General features: G+C 47.2%; 1 protein-coding gene across 9 annotated transcripts in view; it reads right to left on the minus strand.

Moving 5' to 3' along the window:
• Positions 1-258: 258 nt before the first annotated feature.
• Positions 259-15,089, minus strand: part of HDAC5 (histone deacetylase 5) — a 121,204-nt gene continuing 106,373 nt past the window's right edge. For all 9 annotated transcript variants that reach the window (XM_083709116.1, XM_083709121.1, XM_083709117.1 and 6 more), the window contains 6 exons: positions 14,364-14,482; positions 13,102-13,235; positions 11,256-11,340; positions 10,353-10,506; positions 1,587-8,996; positions 259-1,413 (listed from right to left, as the gene is read on the minus strand). In XM_083709116.1, coding sequence (XP_083565242.1) covers positions 8,957-8,996; positions 10,353-10,506; positions 11,256-11,340; positions 13,102-13,235; positions 14,364-14,482 — 532 coding nt within the window. In that variant the 3' untranslated portion in view covers positions 259-1,413; positions 1,587-8,956. The remainder of the gene's footprint in view (positions 1,414-1,586; positions 8,997-10,352; positions 10,507-11,255; positions 11,341-13,101; positions 13,236-14,363; positions 14,483-15,089) is intronic.

Consider the following 15,089-nt stretch of genomic DNA (forward strand, 5'->3'; position numbering starts at 1 on the left):
CACGTTTGTGTACACAGTCCCAAGTTGGCTTTTCTTGTTCTAGAAACGCCTCCTGCCTCAGAGGTGTGTGCAGTTTTTCTTTCTCTCTGCCAACAGCAGAACCAGGGATGATCCAGTGAAGCAAAACGGGTGGGATATTCAGGACAGACATTCACACATTTTAGCCGTTGGGTCCTGCTAGTCTGGGAAGTGGACACAAGACTCACATAGGGAAAAAAAGCCCAGACAGCTCCTCCACACATCAATTCTACAACGGGATATTGCCAGAAACAATTTTATTTACACAAGGACAAACATTGGAACATATTACAAAATACTCAACTGAAAATTGTATCCAGAGCGAGATAAAACAGAGAGAAAGAGAAGGAGACAGAAAGCAGGAGGGAAAAAGCAGGAAAATAAAATAAAATTACAGTTATTCCCACTTGTGGGGGCATCTTTCAACAACATGAGAAGGGGGCTGGTTAGAGGATTGGTGTTTTTTTTTTTTGACAAAGTCCCTCTTCCCCTCCATGAAAACAGCCCCCTTGGCAACTTAATACTGGTGTGGAATCTTCAACAAAACAGGAGCTGTAACGCACGCGCGCACACACACACACACACACACACACACACCTTGTTCCATGCTGTTGTCCTAAAGACTCATGGCTTTTCGAAGGAGTTGCTACTCTTGGCCAGTTCTGACTTCCCACCCTCCTCCCCCTAGAAATAATTTTTAAAAAACCAAGATGAAAAATATGGCTGGTGGATATTTGTCTTCCCACCCACCCTAAAAAAAAAGGTGGAAAAATGTAGACGTGACAAGCCCTACCTGCGAGTTCTGCGCTGCGGAACACACACTGCCTGACCTCAGATTTAGCTGAAGTTTCTATTGCTGTGGGTGAATGAGCCGTACAATCCCAACGGTGGGATTTCATTTGATACCTGCATTCACGAAAACCATGAACGTAAAAGCTACGTCGGTGCAGAAACAGGAGTACTGGACACAAAACATGTGCAGTGTGGAAGGGCAGGGGGAATGACAACAATGCACATGAAAATCCATAACTCGCCCTCTCCCCTCCAACATGCTGCTGCTGCTTGACATCCACATGTGGAAGCCCCAGTGTGCAAGGCAGAGTTTAGCCATAGGGACAGAAGCAAGCATGCAGCCTTGCGCAGAGCTCTGGGCCTGCACGGCGGTTTTCCACAAGCTCCTTGGTGGACCTGTGAAAAGGAGATGTGGGTCAGAGAACTGCCTGCTCACGAGGACAAAGGAAACGCCTGCATCTCCTTTGTGGGTGGACAGGAAGGACTTGAGCACCCTGGGAGACTGCCTCTCTCTATGACCAGCCACAGACCTGACCACAGTGAACCTCACAGCCCTGATTCAAATAAGAGGCTTCCTCATTGTCCCTGCTCTTTATTACACCTCTGCTCCCACCAGTGGCGTAGCGTGGGTTGTCAGCACCCGGGGCAAGGCAAGTAATTGGCGCCCCCTAACCCTGAGTGAGCCAGGTAGGGGCAGAGAGCTGCGGGTGCGAGCACCCCCCCAGATGTTGCGCCCGGTGCGGCCGGCCCCCCCTGCACCCCCCATGCTACGCCACTGGCTCCCACTTCATTCGGCACTAGTAGACATCTACCTTGGCTTGTGTCAAACCAGTGAGCTACCTTGACGGCACTTCAGCTAAGGACACTCATTGGGTTCAATCGGCAAAGGGGAACTTGCTGTTGGACTTCATCTCCCATCAGCATAGCCAATGGTGAGGGATGATGGAAGTTGTAGTCCAATAGCACCTAGAAGGCTGCTGTGTTCAATTCACTGAAGCAGTGTTTCCCAAGCTTGGACTACAATTCCCATAATTCCTGCCCACCAGTCCTGCTAGCTAGGGATGATGAGAGTTCTAGTCCAAAAACAGAAGAGAGAGCCATGTTTGGGGAACCCTGCACTAAAAGCCTCACTGATTTCAGCGGGAACTATGTCAAGTCATGACGAACAACCTCATTGCAACTTAAGTCTGGATTCATGAGGATGAGGTTTCTCAAATACCATGTTTGAGCGTCCTCTAGTTCTTAACAACCAAGACAACATCCTCATCCTGGTCCCATCAGAAAAAGGAAGGCGTGTGGGATACTTCAAGGGTCCTATCTGGAGGAGTGGATGAGCAGGAACTCCTCACAAAAGAATTTTGATTGGCCAATGACAACAGCATTCAATATCAGTCATACAGAGGCCATCTGCCATTGGTCAATACAAATTTTGGGCCATGATTGAGGCCATTCAGGAGCTAGGCCTGGCCTAGTCAACCACTCCTATCTTTGTAGGGCACCAGGCCTCACACCCAGGAACTTGGATCTTAGGTTAACTTCTCTATCCACAACCAGAATTCAAACTTGCAACTGGAGATGGGAGGGCAGGCCAGCAGCATATAAAGTGCATGTGGTTTCATAGCTTCATTCCAAGCCCCCAAGGAAGGATCCCGCAGGAAACTGACACAGCTCTTTAAAGAAGATAAATCCTCACTTTCTTCTTACAGTGCCCGAAATATCACCAAGAAAAGTTCCTTGATCCTCCAAAGGGGCATTTATGGGGATATTTTAAACTGGGAGTGTGATGACATCTATCCAAACAAATCCTTGCATATACACTGATCCGCTGTGCTCGCCCCCCAAAACCACACTTTTGCCGCTGATAGCAAGTGGTTCAAAATGTTAACTAGAGGGAAAACAGGCAAGTGCACTTATTCCAGGATTGCAAGGGAGAACACGGCAAGCACCCATCCATCCATCGGTAGTAATTTAATTGTTTTAACTGCTTTTAATGTTGAAGTTTAGGTCGCTGAAGCTTATCTAAAAGGATGGGCGTTGTTGCTGTTATTTCCACTGACTGAAAGTTGGAAGCGATCTAGAAGGCTGTCAAGTCCGATCTCCTGCTCAAAGTGGAGGAATCAAGAACCCAAACCTCTTTTGAGGTACAGTGGTACCTTTGTTCTCAAACTCAATCTGTTCCGGGAGTCTGTTTGACTTCCAAAATGTTTGAAAACCAAGGCGCAACTTCCGATTGGCCCTAGAAACTACACCAACAGCCGAAACAGACGTTCGGCTTCTGAAAAACGTTCGCAAACCGGAACACTTACTTCTGGGCTTGCAGCGTCCGGGAGCCGATTTGTTCGTCAACTAAGCTGTTCAGGAACCAAGGTACCACTGCATTTGAAGTGCACTTACAATTAACAAAGAAGTTTAATATTCAGCCCAAATTTACCCACTTGTAAGAAGTCCATTAGATCTAGTCCTCCCCTTTGGGGGAAGCCAATAACAAGTATTTGCCCTCTTCTGTGTGACAGGCCTTCAGGTTATTTGTAGAGTGATATCACAAATATCGATCTATCCATCTATCTACTGTGAAGCTAGTGAAGATGTAGAGTGCAAGACCTTTGTGACAGGGGCGTGCAGATGCGAAGGGACTGCGTCAAATTTCTGCAAGCTACACAATACAGATGCAAAGCCTGCATGGATTCCCCTGCTTCTCCACACAGCAGAAATGACAGCTTAGGCAAGCCATTAAGGGGACTTTGCTGAGCCATCTGCACTGGGGAGGCTGCAAAACCATACACCACACTGTACTTCCCTTTCACATCTACTGGGTGTTGTACATTTGACTAAGCATAAATTAAGGACAGGTGAAGATGTGTGTTACTATAGCAGCTGAATCATTACGGAAGCATAATCACTATTGTACAGAGATTTGGAAGTCCTTGCACAGAATCGAGTTCACGGCAATCAGTTCTGCCATATTGTGGCGAACAGTGCCGATTGGCTTGTGCCTGGGATGTCACAAACCTTCCTCCGCTCCCATTGCAACAGCTGCTTTTCAGATGCAGTTCTTTTTTAAAAAAATAAATACATGAAGCAAGAAACATTTAAACAGTGCTTTTTTCTATTAAAAATGTTTGGGGTACTCTTATTTTGACTCAAGGAAATCACCATTTTATAGTTCAAATCGGGGGAAATAAATACAGTAAACTGACAAAAGTACAAAGATTTAGGGGTCTACGTCCCCCCTGAAAAAAAGCACTGCATTTAAATGAATAAATGTTCAGGCTGCTCTCGCTTTAAATCTTACAAAAAGACTCATCTGAAGACTGGAGGAACAGCACAGCCAACTGAGCTTACTGTTCAAATCACTGATCTGCCAATGATAATTGGAAGATATTTGAGAAATACCAGGCTCCCTCTGGGGGGAGGTGAGACACTCACCCCATGCAAAGTCCTATTTAAAGGTGCATCTGTCCACTCTAAAAGGTACAAGGTGGAGATGTGGGAAGCTCTCAAATGAACCTACCCTCAGAAATTGGTCCCATCCCTGTTCTGGAGCAGGTGGCGGCTGTTGCTCATTGAGGCAGAAGGCAGAGAGGTCAGCAGGAGGTGGAGCCACAGCCAACTCATTCTCGTTTTTTGCCCTGACCCTCTTGCCTGCTGAGTTTTACAAGGGGAGCACCGAGGCTGAGGAGCAAAAAGTCGGGAGCACGGTGCCGCTTCTTGCAGCAACAGAGGGCTGCTACCACGAAAAAGATCTCTTCTGAAAGCCCAAGCAGAGCTATCTATGGGTGCTGAGCTGCTGAAGTCAGGTCATCTTATGGGATGGCCTTTTAAAAAGGCATGGGTCACCCACGAGCCACGGCAGCACATCTGCTGTTGCACTTATTTGCTCATTATTGGGGGGGACAATTTATTATATACCGGTTTCATTTAGCTTAAGCGGTTTACAAGATAGATTAAAACATCTGAAATAAACAGCAATGGTGATGATAATGGGTCTGGTGCTTCAGAAGTAGAGGGGGGAACCACCTGTCTTGCAATGACGACTGAGACAAATATATAAGGATTTCTGGTGAGGATATGTTTTACTGCTTCCCCCTCCATCTCCCCATATGGCTTATTCTTCCTCACTATTCCTGCAAAATGTACACCTGTGCATGTACATGGATTAAAAAAGGTATGAAATTAAGAACTGATCAGAAATTAAGGGGGAACACTGCCATCTCTCACCGCTCAGTTAGCTGGATTCATGCTTAGATGGTCCTCAGAATCTACATACCGCGCTGGGTAATTTAACCACAGAAGTTTCTCTTTGCCAGGGAAGGTAAGAACCTGCGGCGCTCCAAATGTTGTTTGCAGACGACTCCCATCATCCCCGGCTACTGGGGGAACCACGCTGGCTGGGGCTGATGGGAGCTGTACCTCAACACAACACCTGGCGGGACGCAGGTTCCCCCATCCCTGCTCTGCTGCATGAATTCTGAATCTCATCCACACGTGAGGATTTTCTCTCCCACCTTTCGTTTTCCAAACAGACCTCTTGCTGGTTTTGCGTGCACACACACACACACACACACACACACACCCTGCCTGTTCCTGCTTCTTGCCATGTCAGTACCACAGCCTTTGAAGGGTGGACAAGAATCTGCAAAACCAGCAACCAAATAAAGAGAAGGCAAGCTTAAAAAAACAAAAACCCAAAAGCAAAAGGCGCCTTGGGATGGCTCTAATTTAAGGGGAGGGTCAGAGGTGTTTCAGGCCACAGCTACGGAGAGGGGCCTGTTCCTGACCTCATTGCCTTTTCCATGCCTTATCTCTTGTTCTTGTCTCTCTAGTCAAAACAAAATAGGAGGGCAAAAGACTGCTGTCTGCGGAAACAGACCATGCCAAGCCATTTATTTTTGCTACGTCTTAGCCTGCTTTCTCCCCTGAAACTCTGAGACCCAAAGCAGCTGAAAATACTCCATACACGCAAGAGCATCAGCATGGCAAAACATGTATAACCCTGGGCTTTATCCCACAGGCGGTGGGGTGGTGCTCTTCTTGTGTCAGTGAACGGGAACTTGTGACTCTCACTTTGTTGGGCTCTACCAGCCCCAGCCAAGCGTGGCCCAATGGTCAGTGGGAGCTGGGAAACCAACCAAGTCCCCCATCCCTGAGCTTATGTACTCTGGAGTTCAACCCATGTTTGTTTTTTAAATCAGCAGAAGGCTGAGCTCATGTACATTCACCCACCCACTGCTGCACCTGTGACTAAACACTTCCTAGCAGTGGCCAGGCTGCCCCCAGGTATCCCGGTGGGCCAAAACGTCTATTTCCATGTTGATGGGTGAGGTCTGCATCCCCACTTCCCTTCTCCCTGGCTTGGAAGGCTTTCTGCATGCTGGGCACTGCAAGGGTCTTGCCTTCAGGCATGGGCAGTGCCTCATAAATAAAACCAGGGCAACAGATGTCTTTTCTGCCCTGGGCAAGTTCTATGGCTCCCTCTACTGGCTGTCTCCCACAGCGCCAAAGGAAGGAAGGAAGGAAGGAAGGAAGCCCCGCCTACTAGCCCACTCTTTTTGTTCATCATGGCTATGTCTGTGATCACCTCCATCATGGGATGGAGCATCTTTGCAACCCTCCACCTCTCCCACATGGGACCCTTGGATGAATTAAACCAAAGCAAACCCAGAGGATCCCTAAAGCAGACCCTGGCAAGGATAACAACCATAAGTGCAGCTAAAAAACACATCACAGTCTCACATTCCACACAATGTCCCGTCCCCCCCATCCCCTCCCCCACCACGCACAGCTTAGAAATCCCATTGCCCTGAATTAGTGAAAACAATACCAAGCCCCATCTTCTCCCTTGTTGCCTTATCCCTGCTAGCAACTTTCCAAAGGAAAGGAGAGTTTGGTGGTACACGTTAAAAAAATACTATTAAATAATACATCTGTAATAAAATTATATACCTTTTTTTTCTTTATATCCATTTCTTTTAAAAGCTAAAATTGCTCTATGGTTTTTTTTATTCCCCCGCCCCAAAACATTTTTCTTTTTTCTTTTCTTTTCTTTCTTTTTTTGGCTGGTGAAGTGACAGCAAAGAAATTCTCTCCTTTTTTCTTTTCTTTTTTTCTCCTTTTTTTCTTTTTCTTTATGAATGGACAAAAAAGTTTCATCGAAACAAAGTTTGTGCACGCGATACAAGAAATCAAATTATTTACAATAAATGACGAGGAATCTTTCGAACGATGACGGAGGGAAGTAGGAGGAAAGAGAGAGAGAGAGAGAGAGAGAGAGAGAGAGAGAGAGGAAAGAAGAGAGAGAAATCCTCAAGAAAGCATTGGTCATGAAACAATCAACATAAGCAGTTATCTTCATTACAAAAGGGATTTAATGACACATGGCATGATCCAGCTAAGGTAGATGCACGCTCGTAAACAGGCCTGTACGGAGATATCGCTTGCCAGATTGGGAATGTAGGCACCAAATCAGATTCTGCATTGCATTGCTCTGAATGAACATCCTAGCACAGAGCTTTCCAAATTTTCCAGGTTTGGCGACATTGTTTTTGGACATGCATCATTCTGTGACACAGTCATTCGGTTCTGCATCATTTCGTGACACGGTAATTCAGTTTTACTAGCAAACCGGAGGTTAAACAAACCCCTTTCCAGCCCCGCGAGGAGCACAGCCAACACACTTAACATTGTCGCAACACACAGTTTGGAAAGCTCTCCCTTAGTGTATGTTTGAATCGATACACCCACCCACATTGCCCCCAGACTAGTTTGCTTGATAACCATTTGTTTACAGCTACAGCTGGATCAGGCCCAATGCGCATTAGTGCTGGGGATTTACAGCTGATTCCTTCCCAAGTTTGTACAAGGTGATCTCCCTTAGAGATGGTTAACTTAAGCAGTGATGGTGGGAGGGAGGGAGAGAGGGAAAGAGGAAGGGATGGAGGAGGAGAAGCAAACCTCACAGGGATTTTAAGGCATTAACAAAAACGACTTAAAGGCACACTTTTTATTTCTCCCCCCTTTCTCCTCAACCTCGGGGGTTTCTTCTCCTAGAGATTAATTCAGGAGGACTATACAATACTGAGGAACACTTTTTTTTAAACAGCTGAAATGGGTCGGGAGAAAGATACGCGACTGAGGCAACACAGGTAGGATTTAAACCGAAGGATCTAATGTCGCAGGGAGGGGGAAGAAGTGAGAAACTGCCAAAGGGTAGGAACTGGAGAGGCAGGGGAAAAGGCATTTGGGAAGTGGGGTGGGTTTGCCTTCGGATGCCCATCTCAATGTGCAAAAACCCGGAGCAGAGAAATGGCATTTCAGGAACAGGTTCGGCAAGAAGGGGCAGGTCCGGCCCAGCCCAAGAGGCAGTACAGGTGGCTGCCTAGGGCAGCAAGAGTCCCAAGGGTGCTCCAGGCGACTTGGGAAATCCCTAAAGGGGGACGCGCAACTCCCCGCTCCTGCCCTAGACCCGAGAGAGGTGTGGAAGCAATTGCAAGCCCCCTCCCCAGATTTCCTGACTGCAACCTATTACGCCCCTCACTCCACAAACAAGTGAATGGAGCAAAATAACAACAACAACAACAACAACAATAATAATCCACTTGCATGACGTTAAGGGGAGAGAATCTGAATCTGGGACAACCTCCAAGGAAGAAATGTAGTGTGTGTTTGTGTGTATATATATGTATGTGTGTGTGTGTGAAAATTATTTTTTTGTTGCCTAGGGTAGCAAAATGGCTTGCACCAACCCTGAGAAGGGGGTGAGTTTAGCGGCCAGGGAGGCAGGGGGAGCAGGAAGGAGAGGGAATGATGTCTTAAGAATGGAACAAGAGAGGAGATGCTTGCTTGAAAGCCCCTACCTCACCACCATTCCCCTCACAAAAACCCTTAAAGAGTTAGGACAAAATGGTGGTGCTGGTGAGAACATATGCCAGGAGACTGACGCGATCACGCACACACACACATACACACATGGGCTCGTTTTGTCCAGTGCAACTCTTTTTTTCCTTTTTTTTTAATAGATTAAAAAAAAAATCAATTCGTAGTAGTTGTTGCTGTTGCTGCTGCTGCTGCTGTTTTTTTTTTAAATGGACTCACAGAATTACCAATTAACCCACAGAGTGACAGCTACACAAATCAAAGTCTTGGCACTTCACAACACGGGCTCGGCCTCCATTGGCTCTTCTGCTGGCCTGGAGGGAGAAGACAATAGGACAACTGGTTACTGGCCTCCCATTGGCCCAGAGGCGGACGCAGCTATTGGGCTTTACAGCTGTGATGTCAGAGAAGGCTCAAGAAATATTTTAACTGCCCAGGCGGAAGGGGCCAATCGCAACGTGCTGACTTTCAGCACGGTGGTCAGAAAATCGGAAGGTTTGCTCAGGATGAAGACAACGGGCTTATACACAGAAAGAAAGGAAAGCTGACTTATACTGAGTCAGACCACTGTCTACACTGGCTGGCAGCACCTCTCCAGGGCTTCACCTGAAGATGATGGGGGTTGAACCCAGGACCTTTTTGCTGACAAACCATGTGCTCTACCACTGAGCTATGAGGTAGGAAGCGATTAGGCAAGGTCAGGATTTGGGAAGCTGAGCAGAAAGAGCACTCAGAAGTCAGGGGCGCTAATAATAATAATAATAATAATAATAATTTTTATTTATACCCCGCCCTCCCCAGCCAAGGTCGGGGCAGCTAACAAGCAATAACTCCCTCCTTTGGCAATCTTCGCGGAGCTCTGGCCCAATGGTTGCCAGTGGTTCGATTTGAATTAATTTTATAATGAATGATTTTAGAGTGTTGTGTTGTGTTGTACTGTTGTACTGTTTTATTGTTGTTAGCCGCCCTGAGCCCAGCTTCAGCTGGGGAGGACGGGATATTAATAATAATAATAATAATAATAATAATAATAATAATTATTATTATTATTATTATTATTAAAAACAAGTTGAATGAATACAACATAAAAACAAGATTAAATACAATTAAATTATTGAAACATTAAAATATTAAAATGCAGCCTCATCACAGGAGGAGAAAGGAAAAAGAAAAAAGAAAAAGGGGGAGGGAATCAAATTGGCTCCAAGCCAAAGGCCAGGCAGAACAACTCTGTCTTACAGGCCCTGCAGAAAGAAATCAGATCCTACAGGGCCCTGGTCTCATGAGGCAGAGTGTTCCACCAGGCCGGAGCCAGAGTTGAAAAGGCCCTGGCTCTGGTTGAAGCCAATCTAACTTCCTTAGGGCCCGGGACCACTAGGGTGTTGCTATTTATGGACCTTGAGGCTCTCCGTGGGGCATACTGGGAGAGGCGGTCCCGTAGGTACGAGGGTCCTAGGCCACTACGGACAGAGACAGGAAACCTGTGGCCCTCCAGATGTTGTTGGGCTCTGACTTCCACCAGCCTTCATCCAGCATGGCCAATTGCTAGGGATGATGGGATTTGTACTTCCACAGGGCAACGGATTGACTACCCTTGACCGAAAACACTTATGATAATATGCCTGCGCCCTCTGATACGGTTTCCCCCTGATCTAAAGAAGCAAACGTACCGGACATCACTGTCTGCTTTGCCCTGCTCTGTGTCCACTGACAGCGACGCCATGGCACTGACCGTCTCGGCCTCTTCTGCCTCACCCTTCTGCGCCTCCAGCAAGGAGCAGCCGACCATCGCTGCAGAACATTTCACTGAGTTCCAGTGCTTACCTGAGACGAAAAGGAGCAATGCGTCATGAAAGAATGGCCTGTCCCATTTGAACTTCTGGAGCTGCCCTCCCAGAACACTCATGCGATTCCAACCTCTCTTTCCATCTACGTACAAAAGCCTTCCTTCCTTCCTTCTTTTTTTGCAAAGTCTTTGGACACAGTCCCTGAACTCCCCAACCACAATCTCCTACTATAACCAAACCTGGGTACAGCAGGAGTCGTCAACTTTTTGCAAGCTGGAGAAACTGTTGTGGGTGCACATGCTTAACGCCACAACCTTTACTTAACTTCTGTCCTTGGTATATCTTGCGGGAACAGCTTTAAACACACTGTCCTCAGAGTCTCGCCATACACTGAACAATAGCAAGCCCATATTGGCCACTGAGGGCGCTGCTGTCACTTGTCTTAGGGCCATAGTGAGAGGGTCAATACAGTTGTACTTTGGAAGTCAAACAGCTTAATTGCCAAATGTTTTGGCTCCTGAACTCCGCAAACCCGAAAGTGACTGTTCTGGTTTGCAAATTATTTTTGGAAGCTGAATGTCTGGCGGGGCTTCTGATTGGCTGCAGAAGCTCCCTGCAGCCAATCAGAAGCTGTGCTTTGGTTTTCAAACGTTTTGGAAGTCGAACGGGCTTCCGGAATGGATTCCGTTTGACATCCAAGGTATGACTGTCAGTGCTTTAGCAAACCCCTATCTGCAACATTCCATCCTTTTGTTAATTTGTATCAGAAATACGACAAAATCTTACTCTGGATTTCAATGACGTTCTCCAGTGTGGCCACAGCATTTGCATTGGGCTTCTGCCGCAACAGAGCTTGATCCATCTGTTCCAGCTGTGTCAGAGAGAGAGAGAGAGAGAGAGAGAGAGAGAGAAGAGAGCGCTCAGTTTCTACGCCGAAAGATCTGAGGACTCAAAGCTGACCGGAAGTTGTGAGTGGGGAAGAAGGGGAAGGAAAGGCAGGCAAGAAACAAAAGTGCAAAGCTAAGAGGAGGGGAGGGGAGGCCGCAGGTGAAAGGTCAAAGAACAGGGCCTGATGGAGATTCCTTTCCTGTGGAGCCTTAGACCAGCGATGGGAGGCCTGTGCAGTTCTCTAGATGCTGTTGGACTCCCATCCCCGCCGGCCAGCATGGCCAACGGTCAAGGCTGATGGGAGTTGTAGTCCAACAAAACCTGGAAGGCCGGCCAGGTCCCCCACCCCTGCCTTGGTCCCTTTCTCCTTCTGTCAGTACTCATAACCTGAAAGAAAAGCATGTTGATGTTTATGCACTCAGAGAAAAAGGACAAGAAAGGGCTAAGTTATAGGTGGCCTGGTTAATTTTGGGTAGGGTGCTTGTCCTGCACCTGCAAGAGTGAGTCAGCAAGCATGTGAGAGTGACTCGGCACAATCTAAAGTACAAATACACTTAAGTTTGAAGCAAGTTTGCTCTTGGCCCCTGCCCTTGGCCAGAGCTTAGTCTGTGTTGGAAAGCAGTAAGGAGTCTGCATGCTGCTTGAAGGATTGTATATAACCTATAAGCTGTGGAACTGCATTATACGGTCAGAAAAGGGACTGACCCTACCTAGAACTGTCTGGTGTTTTTCTGTTCCACTGGCATACTCCGCTACCGTGTTGAATGAGCAACTCTGCCAGCCCCAAAACAAGGCGTATCCTTCCCCTTTTTTACCTCTGCCCATCTCCTCCTCCTCTGCTTCCTTCGGTTGCCTCCCCCCGTGTTGAATTATTCCCTTTATTATTTTAATTTGTGAATCTCCTTCGACACACATCTCCCAAGGCAATTTACAGAAATATAAATAGCTAAAAAATGTCACAAACCCATACAGTGGTACCTTGGGTTACATACGCTTCAGGTTACATACGCTTCAGGTTCCAGACTCCGCTAACCCAGAAATAGTACCTCAGGTTAAGAACTTTGCTTCAGGATGAGAACAGAAATCACGCAGTGGCAGCAGGAGGCCCCATTAGCTAAAGTGGTGCTTCAGGTTAAGAACAGTTTCAGGTTAAGAACGGACCTCCGGAACGAATTAAGTACTTAACCCAAGGTACCACTGTATTAGTGTGCGACGACAGTCAAGATTCAATGATTCCCCAGAGGTACCACTGTATAGGTTTAAAAACAACACCTAACAACACCTCAGGCAGAGGCCTTTTCATCAAGCTGGAAAACCTTTAGACTTGCAAGCTCTTTGGGGCAGGGGCCTGTCCTCACGTACTCCCATAAACCACTAATTGGCAGTGCACAATCTTTTTTCTCCATGCAATTTTTAGCTGTGTCCTAAACTGCAGCAGTCAAACACACAGCTTCCTGTTTTCGGCCACCGAAGTGGACAAACTGCACTGATTTCCAGCTGGGCCTTGTGGAGGTGCCATCAGCAGGGCAGACGTCCGAATGCATATATAAACAGAAACTGGCGGGCATTCATGTGCCAGGACAGACATGCCTTCTTTCTCTGCCTTTACCACCCCATGAAGCAAATGAGTGCCAGACCTCTTTTCAGAACCTCGGCCAAAGATTGCCCAAAAGCTTTGGGCATCGTCCCAAGCCAGCAGGTTGAGGCTTCGGGACTGCTACTCCCCCATGCCAGCTGTACTCACCTCAAGGCCAAGCAAGGCGGAAACGCAGGCTTCGGAGGCATCGCAGATGGCTGTCAGATCGTGACCTCCTTCCAGCGCCAGGACGACACGCCCGCCCGCCAGCTTCATCAGCTGCTTGGTCAGGTGCCCAAAACCTGTGTGGCCGGGAAGAAAACAACAACAGAAAAACCAGAAAGATGAAAAACCATCATTTTCTGATTGAGATGCAGTACTCATCCTTCTCCCTCAGCTAAAGAGACTGGATGGAGGAGGCCACTAACACTCACCTTGACATCTAAAACAGTGGCCCTCAGAATTTAACAAGCCATTCATAGCGAGGCAGGTGGCCAGTAAGCCATTATTCACTTTTGACTCGCATTCATAGGCTACATCAAAATATTGGGGAGGTGAGGGCTAAGCCGCTTGAATGGAGTGCAGGAACAAAGGGGCCATAGGTCTTTGGCAGTGTATGCATGCATAAAGTCCCAGGGACAATCTCTAGTGTAGAAACATAGGCCCAGAATAGCTCAGAGCACAACCGTTCAACATACAGGAGTGCTAGAAGCTGCCTTATATTGAATCAGGCCACTGGTCCCATGCAATTCTGCGTACAATTCTGTGGCCGTTGGGATGCATTTTGGCTTGCCTGCTGATGAAACTGAGTGTATGATGATTGATAATATTGTCATTTATCTGTTTTAGACTCCTAAGTAGTAGCAGTTCCCTGGACATTGTCCTGTTCGCCTCTGTATACTTCCATCCTTATTCAGACATTGTGGCAGATTGCAATGTTTAGCTGGTGATATTGTGAGGTTTAGCTGGTGATACTGTGAGGCTTAGCTGCTGATAACATTGCAGTGTTTAGCTGGTGAGTTATTGAGATGTTAAAAATCAGATATAGCCTAACCCTTACACACATTGTGATTCGCAATATATTGCCAGCTCAAATACTATGAAACAATTATCACGCTGTGAACCTCAAACCGGTTTTGGATGATATATCAATATATTGCCCAGCCCTAGGCAGTGGTTCCCAATTAGCTAAGTACTTCAGACCTCCTGTTTTTCCTAAGTCAAGCCTTGGACCTGTTGTATTTGAAAATTTTGATATCTCTATGGTAGTTTTTGTCATGTGAATGGTGCCACGGACACCCTGGGTGGGTTACGTGGACCCCCTGGTGACTGCAGACCCCCAATTGGGAACCATTGCTCTATGTGAATGGCTCGTTCTATTTACAAACTGAGGCAAGGGGGGCACCCCCTCCCCCATGACCCACACTCACATTTGGCTGTGACAGAATATCCACCCAGTGGGGACAGGTGTCCCTCCACAGCATCGAAGCCAGCAGAAACGAGGACCACATCTGGGGAGAACTCATTGGCTATTGGCATCACCACAGTCCTGGGAAGACACAAAACAGCCCTTAGAGGTCTCTTAGGAGGAAACACAACAGCACCAGCACCAGCCCTGCCCTATCCTACTGACAGGGGAAATTCTAGCCATGCTCACCTTCCTGCTTTTTTCATTTCCCCAACACACTGACTCAAACTAACACCCTCTCTGTTGTGTCAGGGGGTTGTGAGATTATCATGGAAGGCGACAGAAAGGTCTACTGCTTTCTAGCCCCAGCAGCAGCTTCCTCCTGGATTTCTCCCTACCAAGACTCCAATCAAAAAGGTGCTGGCTAGGATAAGGCAGCCTCCCACAACCTGGTACCCTCCAGAAATTCTGGACTTGAGCTCCCAGCATCCTTAACCAGCATGGCTAATGGGGTCATGGATGATGGGAGATATGGTCCAAAATGTGTGGAGAGCACCAGTTTGATTCCCTCAAATGATAAGTGATAAGGGAAGGACCAGACTTCTGAGAGGAGAGAGACTGTGCTGGCCATCAGGCAATGGCTTTTCCCACCTGCTTTATTATTTTATATTATTTATTAAATTTGTACACCGCCCTATACCTGTAGATCTCAGGGCGGTTCACAGCCTTGCCTCACCCTCCAGCCCTA

Source organism: Podarcis gaigeae, assembly GCF_964106915.1.
Source record: "Podarcis gaigeae genome assembly, chromosome: 13".
In the NCBI taxonomy this organism is placed as follows: domain Eukaryota; kingdom Metazoa; phylum Chordata; class Lepidosauria; order Squamata; family Lacertidae; genus Podarcis; species Podarcis gaigeae.